Raw genomic sequence first — 19,929 nt, forward strand, 5'->3', positions numbered from 1 at the left:
CTTTCACTTTGCGGGACAACGCTTAACCACCTGAGTCACGCTGGTCGAGGCAAGAGTGTATGCTTTTGAAGAAGAAATGGGAGGTAAGTCACAAAATGTGACATTGAAAAGTGTGCTCTTGTTGCAATTGAAGTGATGATAAATGGTTATGCTCTTGAAAAAACCTCTACTTCTAGAACTACACTGTACCTTTATTGTGTACCCCATTAAGACCAACCTGAGATGATTATCAGAAAACACCAGATCATTTTCATTTAACACTATGCTGATTATTTTGAGTTTTCATCTACCTCACCAAATGTAAACTTGAGGTCAGGGACCATGTCTATCCTAGGGACTATACTAGGGACTATGTATCCCTAGTATATGTTTTGAACCTTAGTTTCTTTGTATCTGAAATGACATCATGTAGCTCCTTGCATTCGGTAAATACCTGTTGAATTGAATTGACTCATCACTTGTCCACAGTCATACAACTAGAAAGTGGTAGACCTAGAATTTAAAATCCAATCTATACTCACCTTGTAGCTCATTTAATTGCACAGCCCTACAAGGAGGGCATTGTCTTCTTCACAGCAGAGATTTACCCAGGGTACCAAAGGAGTCAAATGGCAAAGCGGCATTCAAACCCAGGAATATTTGGCTTCTCTGTTACTTTGGCTCCTTCTCCACTGGTCTTGTAAATCATTTGACCTTGTTAATACAAAAGTTTCTGTTTGTTAAGTGGTTTCATACACAAATGCCATTTCAGATAAAAGTTAAGAGTTATGGATCTGGAGTAGTCATGATGTGGTATGAGAAACAACAGTGCATTCTCAAATTCCATTTTAAAAAAAGAAGCCATGCTTAGAGAAAACATTGAAAGGATATTTAATATGCTCTAAAATAATGTGTACACATTTTAGCTGTTGTATATATATGGGTATTTTCATTTTATATATAAAAATACTAGCATGACCAGTCTTGTTTTCTAGTATTTCATAGTAGTTAGTTAGAATGATATTTAAAATCAAGTTATGAAACGCTGCCTGCCAGAAAATGGGCTGCCTGTTTTATGTACTGAATTTGATTTTGCTCCTGGCTTGTGTGTTCACCCAGAAAAGCTGCTCCTCCTTTCTTTCCTACTGACAGTAGAACTTGGCCAAGGAACTTGGTCTGTAGTTAGAGCTTGGTGCTAAGAATCATCTGCTCAAACACTGATTGGGCAAAAAGGACAGGCACCCACCTCTAGCCTCTTCGCACTTCTAATCAAGTGTCTTCCTCCCAGCAGCCTTCCGAATTCTAGCCTCTCTGACATCTTCAAATTCATGGAAGGAAGAACTGGGGAAACTAACCCTTTCTGCTAAGTGATTTATATGGGGCGACTGATATGCCAGAAATCTCACAATAACTACATAAAAGGGTGGGCGAGTTTGTAAGCAGACTACTTTTTGTCTCATCTTTTGATGGTGAAATGAAAAATATGGCAATTCTCAGGTCATGGATGTAGGTGTCCCACAAAATCAGGCATTTCATTAGCACGTAATCCTGGAACGAGACTGCTGGATTCAACCATTTACTAACCCTGTAACCTGAGAAATGGGGTCAGTAGTAGTTTCAGCATCACAGAATTGGGGTGAGACAACTAACTGAAGTTACTTCCCTTTTGGCGGGTCCCTCCATCCCTGCTGCAGCCGGGTCCACTAGACCCTGAGACGCTGGACTTTAAGCCCCGCCTCCTGCTGGTCCCTGCGACGCGCAAGCGCATCCTTGCTTCCCGGTTACTTCCCCCGAGCTTGCGCGCTGGTGGGTGGGAGATTGGGTTTCGCGAGTGCGAGTGCGTGCGCGTGCGCGGTCCCGGTGGGCTCGCGCACGCCCCACCCCGCCCCCTCTCAGTACGGGGCTGTATGGGCCTCTTCCTTTGGCGTCAGGGGCAGGACCCTGAACTGTGGCCGCAGCCGGAGTCGGGAGCCATCCTCCACCTCGTCGCCGCCCTAGCTGCCTGCCACTGTGCCTGGGGCTCTTCTCCGTGCAGCGCAGAGGCGGTGGGCTTGGAAGGGAGCATTGCCAGCGTGAGGTTCGCGGCCGATGGGCAGCCCCTGGGCGCGCTGAGGGGCCGGGCTACTAGCGGCTGAGGTAGGTGGAAGCGCGGGGAGTTGTCAGCTCGGCTGGGAGTAGAGTCGGGGCCGCGGGCTCTCGTAGAGAAGTCAGGTCGGTGGTGAGAACAGGGCCCTGCCAGCTAGCGAGACGAGGTCTCGGACCTTCGCCTGGGGAGGAGCTCTGGCCTATCCCAGAGCGAGAGGAGGGGCCCCAGACGTAGCCTGCATTTCCCTCGGCTTGGAGCCATTAATGGGGGGAAATTCCTTTGCTGCGGGCGGATGGGGTCATCTTTTCTTTCCTCAGAGGTCAAAATCAGCAGCCCTCTTCGAAGGGGGACGTCTCAACGGAGTGGCCTGTGGACTTGTACGGCTTGCACAACTCCGAGTGCACGCTCGGCGGGCGAGAGGTTTCGATTATGGAGGGCGGGCAGCCCTTTCTCTGAGCGTGGGCGTGTATGGTCTGCGAAGTTGTTATTGCTAATACGGTGATAATCGCTTTCAGGCACAACAAGTACCACGTTTCCGAAGGCCTGCTGTCAGCTAAGGGCTCTGGCAGCGGGGAAGCCGCGCCGTGGGGCGCGATTAAGGAGTGGGAAGAAGACAAAGGAGGCCGTTACACGCTCTGCCCCAGTGTCAGAACTTTCCGTGGGGGGCAGGACGCGGAGCTGTTGGCGTTTGTTTGGTCTTTGCTGCGTGGCCTTTCTGGGTGATTGAGGTGGGTGAGTCACAAACGGACTTTAATTTAGAGGTTTGAATTCGTGTATGATCCCGTACAATTGTTCGAAGCCACATGATCTGAAATAAATCTCTGAGAATTATGTGACGTTGGATCTTTGGGCAGAACTTGGAATTCTCGAAAGGAAGACTTTCTCTATGTTTAGAAAGCTCCATGAATGTTTTGAATGTTGCTAAAAATATAGTTCTTTAGGTTGGCAGTAATGAGCGCCACCCCTCAAGAGGAGGGAAAGGAATTATTTCGTAAAGAACAGCTCACCAAAAGACTTTAGGGGCTAAACACACTGTTAGAACAACTCCAGGGATGGCAAAATTTGGTGTATGCTCTGAAACTTCTAGTTTAGTCATAGTTAAAACATATGGAACCTCTTAGTTGGCTCCCTTAGATTCAGTGAACTGTTTTAATAGATAAAATTAACTGTTGGGCGTCCACACACGGTCTGTTCCGTAACGCTTGTCTTTCATTAAGTCCCGACTTTGCAGAAACGTGGTGTTAACTCCAGTGTATGAAGTGCGCTCTGCGGACTCGCAATGAACTGTGTGTAGTGTGGGAAGAGGCTTCAAGAAGGAGCAGTGGGCGGGCGCGCCCTGACGGGGGTGGGGGGTCGTTCAGGGTAGGACTCGCCCGTGTGTGCAGAGGTGGCTTCCACGGCATGGCCCTGATGGTGCGGTCTTCGCAGGTGGGGATCGGAAAGTGGAAGAAGGTTGGTTTTAGCTCTGTTTCCGTGTTTAGATAACTATTTACGTGGGTAACTGTTAAAGTACATTTCTTGCCCAGCTCCTTACGCAGTTAATGTGATAAGCAACATACTGTCCTGGTTTCTTGGCAGTGGTGGGGAAGGAAAATACAGAACATACAGAAAACTGCCCTTAGAATGTACGTGAAGTCAGTGCGTCACTGTCTCTGTTGGAATAAACAGCTTTACTCCTATTTTTGTGTCTTAGTGCTTAGAATACTGTTTTCAATGGGATTGGTCCTCAGTAACTGTGAGTTTTGTCAGAAGTAAATTAACATAATACAAACCAAATGCATACATTTCTGGAAAAGGTTGAAGGAATTGGGGAATGGTACTTTTTTTTTTTTAATTGAAGGACTACTTTATTTTTTTAATTGGGAAAATTTGTTTTAAAGATTTTATTTATTTATTTTAGAGAGCAGGGAAGAGAGGGAGAGAAACATCAAACTGTTGCCTCTCCCAAGCCCCGGGGAGAAGGGGGATAGAGTTTGCAGCCCGGGCCTGTTCCCAGGCCCAGAATCCAGCTGAGGCCTTTCACTTTGCAGGAAGACACCCCACCAACTGAGCCACACCAGTCAGGGCAGGACTACTTTTTTACAGTGTTTTTTGTTTTTTTTTCCCCCCCCAATGTTGGTTGGTTTCTGAGTAAAGGATGTCTAACATCCTTTAAAGCCTGATGTTAGTGTGGGAGCGTTTGAGATCTTGCTTTCCAGCATGTCATCAGTTTGGCTGAAACAGATTATTATAAAAGTTTTCAAATAAAATAAAATTCTAACATAAATGTAAGTTGAGATTCTCTATATCCTGAGTGCTAATAGATGGTAAATGTTCTGATATATTAAGAAGAAGTGAAGTTAAAGGAAGTAGGGTGCAGAGGGAAGGTATTGGTAAGTTAGTGAGAGGAACTTTAAGAGGCATGAACTATAAAGCAGTGCTTCCTGTGGAAGAGAACTTGGACCTTTCTGCCTCTTTTTCCTAGAGCTTTGCAGAAGGGTGATTTCTGAATAATAAAATTGAAAAAGGGGTCACCTTTTCTCTTAAAGTCTTCTGCCCAAAAGTCTGAGTATGTTTCTCTTTGTATTTGCACTTGGTCTCTATTCTATCTTTATTGGAAATAAACTGGTGTTTTGATTCCTATCTAAGGCCTGTGCATATTCCGCAATTAGCTTGTAACTTGAAGGGGAGAGAAATGTGGTTGGTCCCTGCACAAATCCCAATATTGGCTTTTCTTCAATTTGGAAAACAAATCTGTTTCACTTTATGGATGTTATCAACAGAAAGGTTTTGTGAATGTTTGAATAGGTAGGGGCTAAAGAAGTAAATAAAAACTTAAACAGGAACATTTTAAATTAAGTCCTGTATTTTCATTTTAGTATAGCTGAGTGATTCTCATTGTAGGGGGTGGATTTTGTCCCCCCAGGGAATATTTGGCAATGTATGGAGAAATTGTAGGTTGTCTGAAATTGGGAGGAGAGAGAAGAAGAGGGTGTAGTTACTAACATCTATGCGTAGAAGTCAGAGGGATGCTGCTGAGCATCCCACTATGCACAGGACAACCCTCCACAACGAGGAATTGCCTGACCCAAATAACAGTGCCACTACTGAGAAACCCTGGCGTAGTTTTACACTACACTGATGTTGTTGGTTCTGAAGGCAGGTGATCTTGATTCGCATTTGGCTTTACCATTTCCTAATGTGTGACCCTGAGAAGTTGCTGAAGTCTGCCTCAGCTTCTGTAAAATGGAGTTAATAATTGTATCCTCCTCAGAGTTGTGGTGATAATTAAATCAGATAATGTGCAAAGTGCAATCCTATCACCTGACACATAGAAAATGCTCAAAAACTGTTAACTTCCAGCTAATGTTAATTCATTTTGAACACATCTTGATGATCTCTCCTTATTTCTCATCTGAAATTAGAATTTGAGCTAGTGATAATTAGTAACCTAGTTCTCACTGTATCCCTGGGGAGTGAGTGAAGAATTACTCCTTTATATTTGTGTTTAGCTCAGTCTTGTTTTATATTCTGAAATCTGTAAGGCTTCTGTCATAAACAAGTAGTTTCTCATTGTCGATGTTTTTCCTTGATAGTTAAGACTTGAAGCCAGCTGGCCAATAGCTCTGTATCCGATGATTTTCAGCAAATACTTAGTAATTTAACAGAATTCAATTCCGTGACTTGATTTGATCCCCTTTTCCTTTGGCCTTTATAAACTGAAATTTACAGTGGTTTTGACTCACATTAGTTATCTGTTTTTTGCCTCTGGCAATAACTACTTTTGTGAGGTTTCGGTGCAACTTTGCATGTAGTAAGGGTCTAAGGAAGTATCTAACACCTCGGGGCTAGGCCTTCATACACATTTGAGACTTGAGAGAAAGATAAATATATGGGTCTCAATCGGAGCCCATATATTTATCTTTTTCGTAAGCTCTTCCTTTTCTGTGTGTTTTAATGATATGGCTCTTAGGCCTGGTTTGTTGCAGTGGCGGTGGTAATACAGCCTTTATAAAGAGAAAACGAATCACAGGGCTGCCCTCACAGACAAGACAGAGACTTTGCACCTCGTGTCACAGGGCTCTTGTAGGGGAGCATCCACATCCTACTTATGATCCAGGGAGAAAGCAGTGCTGTACATTCAGCTTTTTGTCTTAGTGACCATACCTTCAAAATAGAAACTATTTTGTTATGGTTTTTACCCATATCTCTGTGATATAAGTCTCAATTGTTTGTATAAGTGTTCACGCATTTTAGCTAATGGAAACCTTTGTTTACTGTTTATATCGATACTGCCTTCTGTTTGAATAGAGTAGTTTGAAGGGAGTCAAGATGTTAGGCCAAGAGATTGTGTTCCTTGTTTGGTACATTCCATCTTTTGTGAAGTGTAACATACACTCAGGATTCTGTATAAATAATAAATTGCAGTAATGATGAGTAAGTTGTGGAAACTGTGGCCAGATCAGAAGTATACATGTGGGAGATACAATACAAGGCCAAAGGGAGACATTCTAAGAATGTTAGGCAAACTGAAAAAAAGAATCATGTTAATAAGAGTTCTTGTCTTTACTGTTATCCTTTTGGGGTTTAGTGATCTAAAAGAAAAGAGAATATGGATTATATAGGACTATAGAATACATTCCTACAGAATGTAACAGGTTTATTTTTTACCCGTGCACCTTTTAATTTCCGAAGCAGAGAATACTATAGCTACTATATCAGTATTATCGTGGAGTTTGTATGGCGTTTGTCTCTACCTGTGATTAAATTGAGAAACACAAGTATCTTTGAATCTGCTGATGTGTGTTTGTTTATGAGTGGTCTGGAGTCCTGCCTGTTCAGCCTAATTTTAGGTAGCCTGTATAGTTGTTGGAAGACAGACTATTTTCCCACTGAATACTGTCATACAGATATATATTTGTATATGTGTATTTATGCATATTTGTGTTTTATTTTTGGTAGAAAATGATGCATCCTGTTGCCAGCAGCAATCCGGCTTTCTGTGGGCCTGGCAAGCCTTCTTGCCTCAGTGAAGATGCCATGAGAGCTGCTGATCAGTTTGACATATATTCCTCTCAGCAAAGCAAATATAGCCACACAGTCAGCCACAAACCAATGGCTTGTCAGAGGCCAGACCCATTAAATGAAACGCACTTGCAGACTACGAGTGGCAGAAGCATAGAGATAAAAGATGAACTAAAGAAAAAGAAAAATCTCAATCGATCTGGTAAGCGTGGCCGGCCTTCTGGAACCACCAAATCAGCAGGATACCGGACCAGCACAGGCAGACCCCTGGGAACCACCAAAGCGGCTGGATTTAAGACAAGTCCAGGCAGACCTTTGGGCACAACCAAAGCTGCGGGATACAAAGTCAGCCCGGGGAGACCTCCGGGTAGCATCAAAGCTCTGTCCCGTCTCGCCGACCTTGGGTATGGTTGTGGCACAGCTGCTTTTCCTTACCCTATGATGCACGGCAGAGCGGTTCACGGGGTAGAGGAAAACAGCAGCGAGGTCAAGCCCCCCAATGAGTGAGTGAGGCAGGAAAGGAGGGCCAGGTTTAAAGGAAGATTGTGAATAATCCCAAAGCTTTTTGGTTTTATTTTGACATACATGATTTTTTGGCCTGGACTTTCCACGTTTGTTTTCCTGTTTGTTTGGGTGTTTTTTTTTTCGCCCCCTGCTTTTGCTCAAGAACCGCCATATGCTGACAGATGCACTCAGGGCATGAGCAGTGGCTTTGAATTTGTACATAGGTTCCAGTGTAACACCTAACTAAGTCATTTTTGCTTTTTCTTTAGAGTATGGTTATGTCTCATTTCATTACTACTTTTGGGCTATTCTAAATAGATGCTTCATGTGCTAAACAACTGAAACCATTATACCTACTAGATTGTGAAGTAAGCCTACAATATAACAAAGGGAATATCTAAGGTATTTTTTGTTGATGGAACAAAACAAACCAATGATTCAGGATTGTTTGAAGTATGGCTGTGAAATTTTGTAACATGTATTTTCTTGAGACAAGACACAGATATTTGTATGCTTTGGCATTTACATAGACTTCAGATGTTCAAATTTTTATTTTTAATGTTCTAGGTTTAGGCAGCTTCTTATTTATTGATCTAAATGGCATTAATTGATTTAACTGTTGTTGCAAAAGGAATTATTTAGTGTTTGCTTTTCAGCAGTGATAGGTTGTATATTTTTTAATTGCCTAAGACCATATATACTGAACACTACAAACAATTCATATTTACAAAAAAAAGAAGCTTTTTAATAAAAACTGCACATTACATTATTGGTGAAAAATGATGCATTCTGAGGCTAGCATATGTAATATAATAGAAAAAGAAACATTCTTAAGGTTTGCATGGAGCTATATTCACTACATTTTGTCTTTCATATACTTAGTTTCAAAACATGCTTAAAACATTTATTATTATTACTCATGTATTCAGAATGTTAATAGTTTTTTTCTGAGAAATTGTCCCGTTGCATTAGCATTTACTGTGGTTTCAGGTTGGGACACAAACTGAATGGTAGGCTCTAAAACTGATAGAAATAACAAGCAGTTTTCTGGCTGTCAGAACACAAATACTAAGAAATATATAGGAATCCACCTATGCATGAAACATGTAAAAAATATATTGATTAGTTTAATTAAAAATCTAATTGTGGCTCCCTTTACCCCTCCACCCCAATTTTTTTTTCCAACAGTGTTTGCTTTAGAAGCAAGGTAGTTAGAAAAGAAAAAATATATATTGGGTAGATACGTATAGTAAGGACAGAAGGAAATTTCTCTTGCCCCCTTTCTGAAAGTAATATTCTTTATTAACACGCATTTTATTTATTCTGAGTTTGTTCTAAATAAACTGGATTTGAAAAAAATTCCACTGAACTTTAAAGTTACAATGTATGTATTTGCCATTTAAAATGCTTTTGAGATTATAATGTAGATTTTCAGGACCCAAAAACTTAAAATAATTAAAAGTTTAAGAAGGCGCATAGTGTGTTGTTAGGGCTTGCTCTCAGTTAGTGCAAATGGATGTCACGTTTCGTACCTTTTTATCAGGAAAAAAGCAGCGCGCCTTCAGGTGTTCCAGTGATGCCTGACGCAGTGAGCTGGACTTTATGCTGCTCTTTACAGGAAGAGGTGTTGCATTGTATGTGGGAACTGTGTGTGCACTGGTGTCTGAGGCAGTGACCTCAACAATTTTAACTTTGCACAAACCATAGAGAACCATGTTGGGTGACTACATAATCAGTTGCAACATTCTGGCAGCTAAATTGCTACACGAGTTTCTTCTTGCAGAAGCTTAAAATATAAAATTTTAATAATTTACTCAAAGCAGTATAACTTCTGACACACACAATGCTTAACATCTTTATTCATATGTTTATCCACTTTTATGATGTATCTGTCATTAGCTGTTTTTCAAGGTGATGTTCAGCAGCTGACTGCTTAGAAATCCTCCTTTGAGTTCCTGAGTACAGTTGTTAAATGTTCTACTGTAAATTTGGTTGCGTGTTGTGTTTTTTAGTATGTCCATTTGACGTTGTCCTTTCAGTTTATTTTGATTCCTGGTTTTGTTACACATGGCCTTCCCTTTCTCCCTGCCCTTACGCATATTCACTTCCCGCCCCTTTCCTCATCCTCCAGCACATCCACTCGGTGGTGGTGTGCTGTGTGTCAGAAGGTAAAGCAGGTGTATTATTGTATGCTGAATTTTTTATACATGTTTAATGAAATGGTGGAATCAAGGAAGTGTGTTCCTAACAGTGTTTATTAATATCAGGAGCTATGTCCCAGGAAGAAAGGGGAGTGAATGGATAACATCGTTTAGAAAGCTGCATTTTCTGTTCATGTCACAGTTACATGGACTGTTATGTCTGCGTGCGGGTGAGCATCTCCTGATCCTACTTCCTTTTCTCCTTGTGAACAGTTAGCGCTGCCATGCTGGAGAGAACAACTCCTCTGAGGGGGAGGGGGTGTAAGGACTAAATGGTAGTGGATAAAAAATACAATAAAGATTAAATTTTTAAAAAGACACATCTAAGTAATAAATAACATGAAGTCTTAAAATATAAAATATTTTTACTTCTCTATAATCTAAAGACTACATTGTGCATCTTTTGTAACACTGTCTCTTGTCATGATTAACACTGAAATAGCATGTTAAACAAATGCCTATACTTTAATATAATCACTTGGGGAGAACCGGACTTTTCTTCCCACTGTATGACTGTTCCTTTAAAGGTGAATTGCTGATTTTATATTGTATAGTTCTCTTCACAAAATAGGTTTCACTATTCTGTATTAAAACTGTTGGTCAGAAAATGATCTGCTGTTCAAATAAATTTGCTTTACTTTTTTTTTTAAAAAAGTGTTTTAACATGCCTTATTTATTATTCTCATATTAACCAATGAGATAATGCAGATGAAATTTTCATCTTTTGACAAATATAACCTTGCATAACTAATCTTTAGTACGAGATGATTTTGATACTGTCTTTGGAGTTTTGCACTGGATATTAAAAAAATACTGGCATGTTGTGTTAGAAGAAAAGTATTGGCTTAATTTTTAATATTGGGACTTTTTAAAATCAGTGTTTCAATTAAATTAAGAAATTCTTTATATTTTTGTTTACTTAAAAAAAATCTGTTAGAGTAATAAAAGCAATATGCATTCCAAACTGATATTTGTGTAAATTTACATGTATATTTTCATGAAATAAGAATAGAGATTCAGTTAAGGAGGAAAAAAATATCTGAATCCACTTATTACGTTAAAGATAATTCATCCAGTGTAAGAAAAACCAGTGTATGAGCTAAACAAAAAATAAACAACACCACCTCTTTTATATTCTAAGAAGCTTTAAAAGACTAATTCAGGGGATGTTGACGATAACTGCTACTTTGTCAGTCATTGTCTCTATATGCAGTAAAATTTTATGATCCCTTTATAGTAAAATAAAAGAATTCACAGCAATTGTTGAAAACATTTTTCCTTGGACATAAAATATTTTAATGCTATTAAGTTTCTGTTTTTATTATAGGTTAACTATATCCTATTAAACTTTAGGGTGTATCTAAATCTTTATTTTCCCTCCTTCACCTCCAAGTAGATAAAACTGTGCTCTCACATATAATATATTTAATTTTTGGAAAATTTAATGCTGTAGTAAATCCAGTGTGTGATTTATAGTAATCAGACCACTTTGACTCTTTAAGTTGCACCGTTTCCTTTTTCCACAGATAACTATGGAGAAAATAATTCCCAATTAACTGATATAAGCACGCTGTCCTCTGCTGTAAAAAGTCTGAATAGATACTGTGTATGTTTTTATGTCCATGAACTTGAGCTACTCGTGTGCAATTATGTGTATGGGAATGGAGTAGTGTTCATGATTTGTATCTACATCATCATATGGATGTATATTTATTAATAAAGTCATTACTTTAAAACCACCGTGTTTACTACTTTATTTAAGTAGGGGAATGGTAAATATTCCACCTTTTTTTTTATGGCCGTGGATCTTATATTTGTTCTCGGACTGTGCTTTAAGTAAAAAACCTTTTTAAGTAGTGATTTCCCCAAGCTTTCAGCTAGCCTGATGAAGTCAACAAACTTCAGCAACTATTGAGCACGCACTCTGCGGTGCGGCAGCTCGCGTGCCGAGTAACAGTCTCTCCCCGCAAGGAGCCCGTGGTGGAAGACAAATGCCTTAACACGTAGAACTTCAACAGTGTGAGGCCAGTTTTTATTCATTCTGAATTGACATTTTAGCATACTTAATCTCAAATTAGCTCATTCATTTGAGCACAGAACCAGTGAAGCTACAGTTCATCTGCCTAGTCCTAAGCTTTAGGCTACTTTTTAGATGAATTTCACAAGAAAAACGCTATTGTGGTAACGCTGGCTTTTAAACCATGTCGGGAGCTACATCGTGGCTGCTGTACTCCCTCTGTTGCGTGAAGGAGAACAGTGACTACACCTAGTTACGCATCCTCCGCATGCCGTGTGCAGAGTGGCCGAGAGTGAAACTGATGGTGATTTTTTTGAGTGAGTATAGGACTGTCACAAAAGCACCCTTCCCCCCAAAAACCCCAACTTTGTAAAGTTGCTGAGAATTCTGCTTATTTTGGAAATTCCAAACATACAAAATGTAGTAAGTGTAGAGTGTAGTGACCCTCCATGTGACCATCAAGTTCTGGAAGTAAAAATTCAAGATACCTCCCTGGGTTTGTTTGTTTGCTTTTTGGTCTGTAAATCTATCCAATTTGTCCTCTTCAATTATTCTGAAGCAAAATTTTCCAAATCCTATGTCATCCTAAAACATTTTAACCTCTAAAACAAGACTTTCTAAAACATGTAAGCATGATACCTTTATTATACTTTTTAAAAGTAATAATTCCTAAATATAATCAAGTATACAGTGTTAAAACTTCAAATTGTCTCATAGTTGTAAAAAGAATTTCTTTAGTTGTTTAGTACTTTTATTGAAGCATAATTTACATACCCAAAATGTCAACCAGTGTAAGTATGCAGTTCATTATATTTTGTATGGCTAGCCAGCTTTTACCCCACTGAGTTACCTGGGCATGTTCATTGACAATCAGTTGGCTGCGTAATGTGTAGCTTTGTATCTGGACTTCCTTGCCTACCTCACTGCTCTGTGTGCAGTACTACACTGCGTTGAGTTGTAAAGTTAGTGTAAGTCTGGGTTTTTGGGGTTTTTTCCTCAAAATTGTTTCAGATATTTTAGCCTTTGTGTTTCCATATAGATTTCTGAATAAGTTTGTCAGTTTCTACAAAGTCCTATGATTTTGTCAGAGATTATGTCGATTTGGAGAGATGTGCCGTCATGATATTCCAGTCCAAGGCCGCGATATGTCTGCCCATCCGTGTAGGTCTTCCTCGGTTTCAGTCAGCAGGGTTTTATAGTTTCCAGTGTAGAGAACTTGCGCTTCTTGATTGAAATTATTCCTTTTTTGATGACACTGAATGGAATTGCTTTCTTTATTTCACTTTGGTATTGTTTGCTGTGAGTATATAGAAATACAACCCATTTTTGTCTATTGATCTTATATCTGGCAACTTCGCTAAAATCACTTTTTCTGGTAGTTTTTTTGGTAGTTGCCATGGAATTTTCTAGGAACAAGATCATATCACGTGCCCCCCAAAAGAGTTGTCCTTTCTTTCCAAACTATACACCTTCAGTTTCTCCTTATTGCTTATTGCACTGGCTAGGCCCATCAATAGAATGTTAAATAGAAGTAGGCAAAATGGCCCAGGCTGATGTGGCTCACTGGACTGAGTGCCAAGCCTGCAAAGTAAAGGGCCGCCGGTTTGATTCCTGGTCAGGGCACACGCCTGGGCTGCGGGCTGGGTCCACGGTTGGGGGCGTGCAAGAGGCAACCAAACTCTGATGTTTCCCTCCCTCTCTCCCTCCTTTCCTCTCTCTCTAAAAATAAATAAGTAAAATGTTTAAATAAAAAGAAATAGTCAAAATGGACATCACTGCCTTTTCTTGATGTTAAGGGGAAACATTCAATCTTTCATTGTTAAGTATGATGTTAGATATATGTTTACAGTAGACGCCCTTTAACAGATTGAGAAAGTTTCCTTTTGATCCTAATCTTTTGAGATTTATTTAAATGAATGGGTGTTGGATTTTGAGATGCTCTCACAGACACACCCAGATTTAATATTTTATCAGCTATCTGGGCATCCCTTTCGCCCCATCAAATTTACACATAAAATTAACCATCACTGTAGCCTTTGATCTTGGCCAACATTCTTTCTTACATTAGCAGTTGCAAAATTGCAATTTTTAAAAAGATTTTATTTATTTTTATAGAGGGGAAGGGAGGGAGGAAGAGAGGGAAACAGCACTATGTGGTTGACTCTTGAGCGCCCCCTCTAGGGGAATGGCCCACAACTCAGGCATGTGCCCTGACTGGGAATCAAACCAGCAACCCTTTGGTTCACAGGCCAGCACTCAATCCACTAAGCCACAGCAGCCTGGACTCAATTTTTATTTCTATTGTTTCATTATCAATTAGGTCAAATATTTCTATACTAAAAACCTTCTCCTCATCAAATATCCGGTTACCCTGAAATACTTTTTGTCAGGAATATAAATTCCTGATTCTTTTCTTTTATCTTCCAATCTTCTGAATAGAGTTGGTTCTCTAGCATCTTCCAAAGGGTTAGTTAGGTAAAAAAAACATTTAAAAAATATATTTTATTGATTATGCTATTACAGCTGTCCCTTAATTCCCCTCTGCCTTGCACCTCCCCTCCCACCCATATTCCTCCCCCTTTAGTTCATGTCCATGTGTTGTACATATAAGTTCTTCGGCTTCTACATTTCCCATACTATTCTTAACCTCCCCCGGTCTATTTTGTACCTACCATTTATGCTTCTTAGTCCCTGTACCTTTCCCCCCATTCTCTCCTCCTCTTCCCTGCTAATTACCCTCCATGTGATCTCTCTTTCTGTGATTCTGTTCCTGTTCTAGTTGTTTGCTTAGTTCATTTTTGTTTTTGTTTTGTTTTTTAGGTTCAGTTGATGATAATTGTGTTTGTTGACATTTTACTGTCCATATTTTTGATCATCTTTTTCTTAGATAAAGTCCCTTAAAGTCCTTTTAACATTTCATATAGTAAGGGCTTCATGATGATGAACTCCTTTAAATTGACCTTATCAGGGAAGCACTTTATCTGCCCTTCTATTATAAATGATAGCTTTACTGGATACAGTAATCTTGGATATAGGTCCTTGCCTTTCATGACTTCAAATACTTCTTTCCAGCCCCTTCTTACCTGCAAGGTCTCTTTTGAGAAATCAGCTGACAGTCTTACGGGAACTCCTTTGTAAGTAACTGTGTCCTTTTCTTTTGCTGCTTTGAAGACTTTCTCCTTATCTTTAATGTTGGGTAATGTAATTATGATGTGCTTAGGTGAATGTTTCCTTGGGTCCAACATCTTTGGGACTCTCTGAGCTTCCTGGACTTCCTGGATGTCTATTTCCTTTGCCAGATGAGGGAAGTTGTCCATTATTCTTTCAAATAAGTTTTTAATTTCTTGCTCTTCCTCTTCTCCTACTGGCACCCCTATGATTTGGATATTGGAACATTTAAAGTTGTCCCCAAAGTTCCTAAGTCTCTCCTCATTTTCTTGAACTCTTGTTTCTTCATTCTGTTCTAGTTCAATGTTTATTTCTTCCTTCTGGTCCAAACCATTGATTTGAGTCCAGGCTTCCTTCTCATTACTGTTGGTTCCCTGTGCATTTTCTTTTAATTCACTTTTCATAGCCTTTACTCTTTCCTCTACTTTTCGATCATACTCAACCATTTTTGTGAGCATCCTGATTACCAGTGTTTTGAACTGTGCGTCTGATAGGTTGGCTATTTTTTTGTCACTTAGTTGTATTTTTTCTGGAGCTTTGATCTGTTCTTTCATTTGGGCCATTTTTTTTGTGCGTTGGCATGCCTGCTACGTAGTGAGGGGCAGAGCCTTAGATGTTAAGGGGGCGGGCCAACCCATGCTGCTGCTGGGCTGTGACGCCGTAGGTGGAGGAGGGGCCGAGAGGGTACAATGGCGCTTGCTCCGCTTTCGGCGGGCTTTCAGTCATTTCCCTGCTACCTTCAATCAAATTGGGCCTTTCTGATGCTGATTCCCAGGTGGGTGGGCTTGTGTACATTCTAGGACACTGGGGGTCTCTCCAATGAAGTCTCCTGTGAGGCTAGGAGTTTCTCCCGCTGCCGCCTCAACCCCCACAGGAGTTTTCAATCAGTGGTTTGTAGCTTCATTTCCCCGCGCTGGAGCCTGGGGTTGTGTGGTCTCTCACTCCCCGGTTGTTCCTCCTGGTTTATCTGCACAGAATGTGGGACTGCCAGGTCTGCCAGCCGCTACCTCGCTGGGTCCACCCGCCACCACTGCGCCCACCGGGTCTCCAGTCTCCGCCCTGTCCCAAAACCTCTTCTCCTGGCTGCCATCTCTGCCTCTCCTACCGGTCTGGATGAATGTTTTTTCTCTAACTCCTTGGTTGTCGGACTTCCATATAGTTCGATTTTCTGGCAGTTCTGGTTGTTTTTTGTATTTGAATTTGTTGTCCTTTTGGTTGTGGGAGGAGGCACAATGTATCTACCTACACCTCCATCTTGGGCAGAAGCCCTAAAAAACACCTTTTTATATCAGTATGAATTCATGGATTCTAATGTGAGGTATCTCTGACTATTGAAATTATTCATTCTTATGCTTGAATTGTTCCATCTTTGGTTAATAGGAACCAGTTTGGCTCCTTAATCTTCTTGACACAACCCTAGTATGATAAAATGTCTCAGACTCACAAAAAGGTCTTCTGACTTAGTAAGGCAATTTAGGGAAGCTGTCTTGAATTTTAGGGTGTATGGGGTTTAGAAGAAATGTCCTGTATTTTAAAAAATTGCTATCTTACAAAATATAGAAACTATTTGAAAGAATCCTTACAATGACACATTACTTTTTTTTTTTTTTTTTGTAAACCAAGGGTATTTAAAGAAAGAGAGCTGGGATCAGGAAGGAAGGCAAAGAAAATGAAAAGGCATTGGTTTGAAGTGCTGTACTCCAGTCTGAGATGCTCCTGGTAAACTGATTCTAGAGTATCCCTCTGAGCAGACGTTAGAAGTGCGAGATATCACCAAGCATATTCCTTTTGTTTTCAAATTACAGTTCTTCCTGCACACGGATGTCTTACTCACACCCAGTGCCCTGCTCTGACAGAGCATCCTCCAAGCTTTCTTCTTTCTCTCCCTGCTGCCCCAGCCCCGGCTCCACACGGCAGCTTTCCAGCGAGAACAGGAAGCGCTTGGATACAGACGTGTTCTGTTCACGGCAATTGGTAAAGTAACATTTTGGTTGCAATTGCTCACATGAAGCTAGACATTGTTGACCTAGCCTTTGTCAAATGTTTGAATCCTGGTTTTGAAGAGATAAACTGAATACTGGTTAAGCGGTGTTGCAGGGCACTCCCCACCTATTTCAGGGGCCTACTGGGTTAATCCTAATTTTATGTCTGTAATATGTCACTTTTCAATGTTTGTAGCAAAATACATTGGATTTAGAGGTGGACCTGGATTTGAGTCTCTGCACACTCACCAGCTTATGACCTTTCTCAAGTCATTGCTTCATTGTCTCTGTTTCAGAAATGGGCTTGTGGTGAGAATTACGTGAGAATAATACTTATGGGTAATTTGACATGCTGACGGAATTTGAGTAGGGTTCATATTCTAGACATGTCATTTAATATAAGACCTTAGGCAAATTAATGTTTTATTTTCTTTCTTTATATATGTTTATTTATTCTCACCTGAGGATTTTTTTTTCATTGCTTTGAGAGAGAGAGGGAGAGAAAAACATTGGTTGCCTTCTCATATGCGCCCTGACCAGGGGTCGAAACTGCAACCTGGATATGTGCCTTGACTGGGAATTGAACGCTCAGTCTTTCACTCTACGAGATGACGCTCCAACCGAGTCACACCAGCCAGGGCTATTTTCTTTATTTTTAGAATGTGTAACATATCTATGGCAAGGATATTTTAAGAACTTTATGGGATATATAATCAAAATACTTAACCCAGCACTTGGCATATGATAGTACAATAATTTTAGTTTTTGTTATACACTCAAAAAGGTCTTTTAGCCCTGGCTGGTGTGTGTAGCTCAGTAAGTTGAGCCCAGGCCTGCAAACCAAAAGGTCACTGGTTCAATTCCCAGCCAGGGCACATTCCTGGGTTGTGGGCTGGGTCCCCAGTTGGGGCCTTATGAGAGGCAAGCGATGGATGTTTCTCTCCCTTTCTCTCTCTCTCCCCCTCCCTTCCTCTCCTATCTTAATAAAATGAAAACAGATGCTCAGTTTTTAAGTTTGTAAATTTTCTCATCGATTTGGCCATTTCAGTATTGGTAGTACCAGAACGCCAGGCAATATCATGAGGTATGCCATTAACCTTCAAGTAATCTGAAGCGTTCCTGGGGTGGGGGCGGGGCAGGGCGAGGAGAGGACCGGCATCGATGCAGGTATGCTTACTGGGAAAGCCTGGCTGTAAGGGTACTTCCAGCACTTGAACGATTTTATCTTCCTTCTTGGCAATTGCATGCACTGTTTTTAGAACAAAAGATATTTGGCCTATTGTCCTCTCTGTAGTCGTCATTTTGACGTCAGTTTTAATATTTTGAAGGTAGGGTTAGTGAATCAGTGTCTTCAAACGCTACATTGGATACACTGTCAAACACAGTAAACTGAATCACAGTTTAGGAATTTCTTCATTACTTTAGGATTTTGCACTTCCTAAACAACTTCTGAAATCCTGCTGTAAGTCAAGTGCTTCTCAAAAAAAAAAAAATTAGATTCAGTGAATTGAAAAGGGAAGGAAGAACATATTAGATAAGTAGGTAATTGACCATTAGGTAATGGCTTGGACAGAGTTTCTTTAATTTAATTTTCATATTATTTGTAACATCATCAAGTGTTGAAATTATAGGTATCCAAATCTTACTACTCAGCTGTGGTCAGCCAGCCTCCCATACGTCTCGAATGGTCCTCACTTCCTGGTATTTACACCAGGATATAAAAACCTGGATGGTCCTTGGATAGTCCTCTCCTACATTGTGTAACCAACAGGGTATTGCAGACATAAGGACGTGATATTTTTACGTCCTTAGGCGTCCAACGTATTGCAGGTTTGCTTGGCTCACTTGGTCTGGGGAAAGCCAGCTGTTGTGTTACAAGCACACAAACGTGGTTGATCCACGTGGTTGCGAACTCAGGGCTTCTGCCCACAGTCACTGTCAGCTCGCCGTCTCGGAAGCAGATCTGTGCCCCAGTTAAGCCTTCAGCTGACCGGCACCCCAGCCGACATCTTGACTGTGACAGAGCCACCCTGCTAGGCCACTCCTGAACTCCTAGCCCACATCAGTGAGGTGGGCTAGGAAATGATTGTTGCTGTTTCCAGGCAAAGTTTTGGGGTAGTTTGTTCCACAACAATAGATAACGAATACACTGATTATAATGATTGTTAGATTATACCCAGTACTCAGGAACCTAAGAAATGGCCAACTCTTGAAATTTCTCTGTAGAAATAATGTTAGGACTTGACTATACTGACAAACATTAGCAAGTCCCATAATATTCAACTCATTTGACCCTAGTCTTTCCATCACACAAGCCTGGCAGAACACTAACTCTGGGCTAATTGTGGCCACGTGAACTCCTGGGCTGCTGCGTGCTACTGGAGGAAAACGCTTACCTGTGCCATTGGCCACTATAAGTTGCTTTGCAACCGCAGCTGCACCCCCAACACTCGCAGGAAGCCCTTTTGTGTTCTTAGCTCCCATGCCATTCTTCATGTAGGTTGTTTCAGATTTCCCCTCCCCACTCCCCTTAGGTACGTGTGTACTGCCACAGGCGTGCTCCACGTCCTCTTCACGGAGATGGCTCACCTGCATCCATCCTGTTCCCGGGTTCCAATGGAGCAGGTATTTCTCTCTCTCAGTTTCTTCCTCTCTGGATCCCTTTCCCCACTTCTCAGACATTACCCTCTCTCCTGGACCTCAAACCCCTCCTGACAGAGTCCTTCTCATTAGCTTTTAAATACAATTAACATATTGAAATCTAGTATTTATTCACAGAAGCTATTACAAAAGTATTGATGAACAGTGTGATATCATTGGAAATGAGTTCCTGATTGGATACCATAATATAAAAAGTCCGGATTCCAGCTGGTGTTCTAACCTTAGCTCTGCCAGAAACCTCCCGTTGTGTGACGCTGAGCCATGTTCTTGGTGCCCCAGTGTCCTAGCAGGTCAGGCAGGAAATGCGTCTGGGGGAGAAGTTCATCT

General features: G+C 40.9%; 1 protein-coding gene across 2 annotated transcripts; it reads left to right on the forward strand.

Moving 5' to 3' along the window:
- Positions 1 to 1,804: 1,804 nt before the first annotated feature.
- Positions 1,805 to 10,417, forward strand: C10H5orf24 (chromosome 10 C5orf24 homolog). Of its 2 annotated transcripts, XM_045183967.3 has the most exons (3): positions 1,805 to 2,115; positions 2,581 to 2,793; positions 7,007 to 10,417. In XM_045183967.3, exon 3 carries the CDS (start codon positions 7,010 to 7,012, stop codon positions 7,574 to 7,576), a length of 567 nt encoding a protein of 188 aa, XP_045039902.1. In that variant the 5' UTR covers positions 1,805 to 2,115; positions 2,581 to 2,793; positions 7,007 to 7,009; the 3' UTR covers positions 7,577 to 10,417. The 2 variants fall into 2 exon arrangements, with proteins under 2 accessions (XP_045039902.1, XP_024431059.1); XM_024575291.4 differs by lacking the exon at positions 2,581 to 2,793 and having other exon boundaries at positions 1,807 to 2,115.
- Positions 10,418 to 19,929: the final 9,512 nt, after the last annotated feature.

The sequence above is a fragment of the Desmodus rotundus genome, chromosome 10 (assembly GCF_022682495.2).
Source record: "Desmodus rotundus isolate HL8 chromosome 10, HLdesRot8A.1, whole genome shotgun sequence".
In the NCBI taxonomy this organism is placed as follows: Eukaryota; Metazoa; Chordata; class Mammalia; order Chiroptera; family Phyllostomidae; genus Desmodus; species Desmodus rotundus.

Bases quoted from the DNA above. Each gene is read 5' to 3' on its own strand.
- C10H5orf24 (XM_045183967.3), top strand. From the start codon at position 7,010: ATGATGCATCCTGTTGCCAGCAGCAATCCGGCTTTCTGTGGGCCTGGC.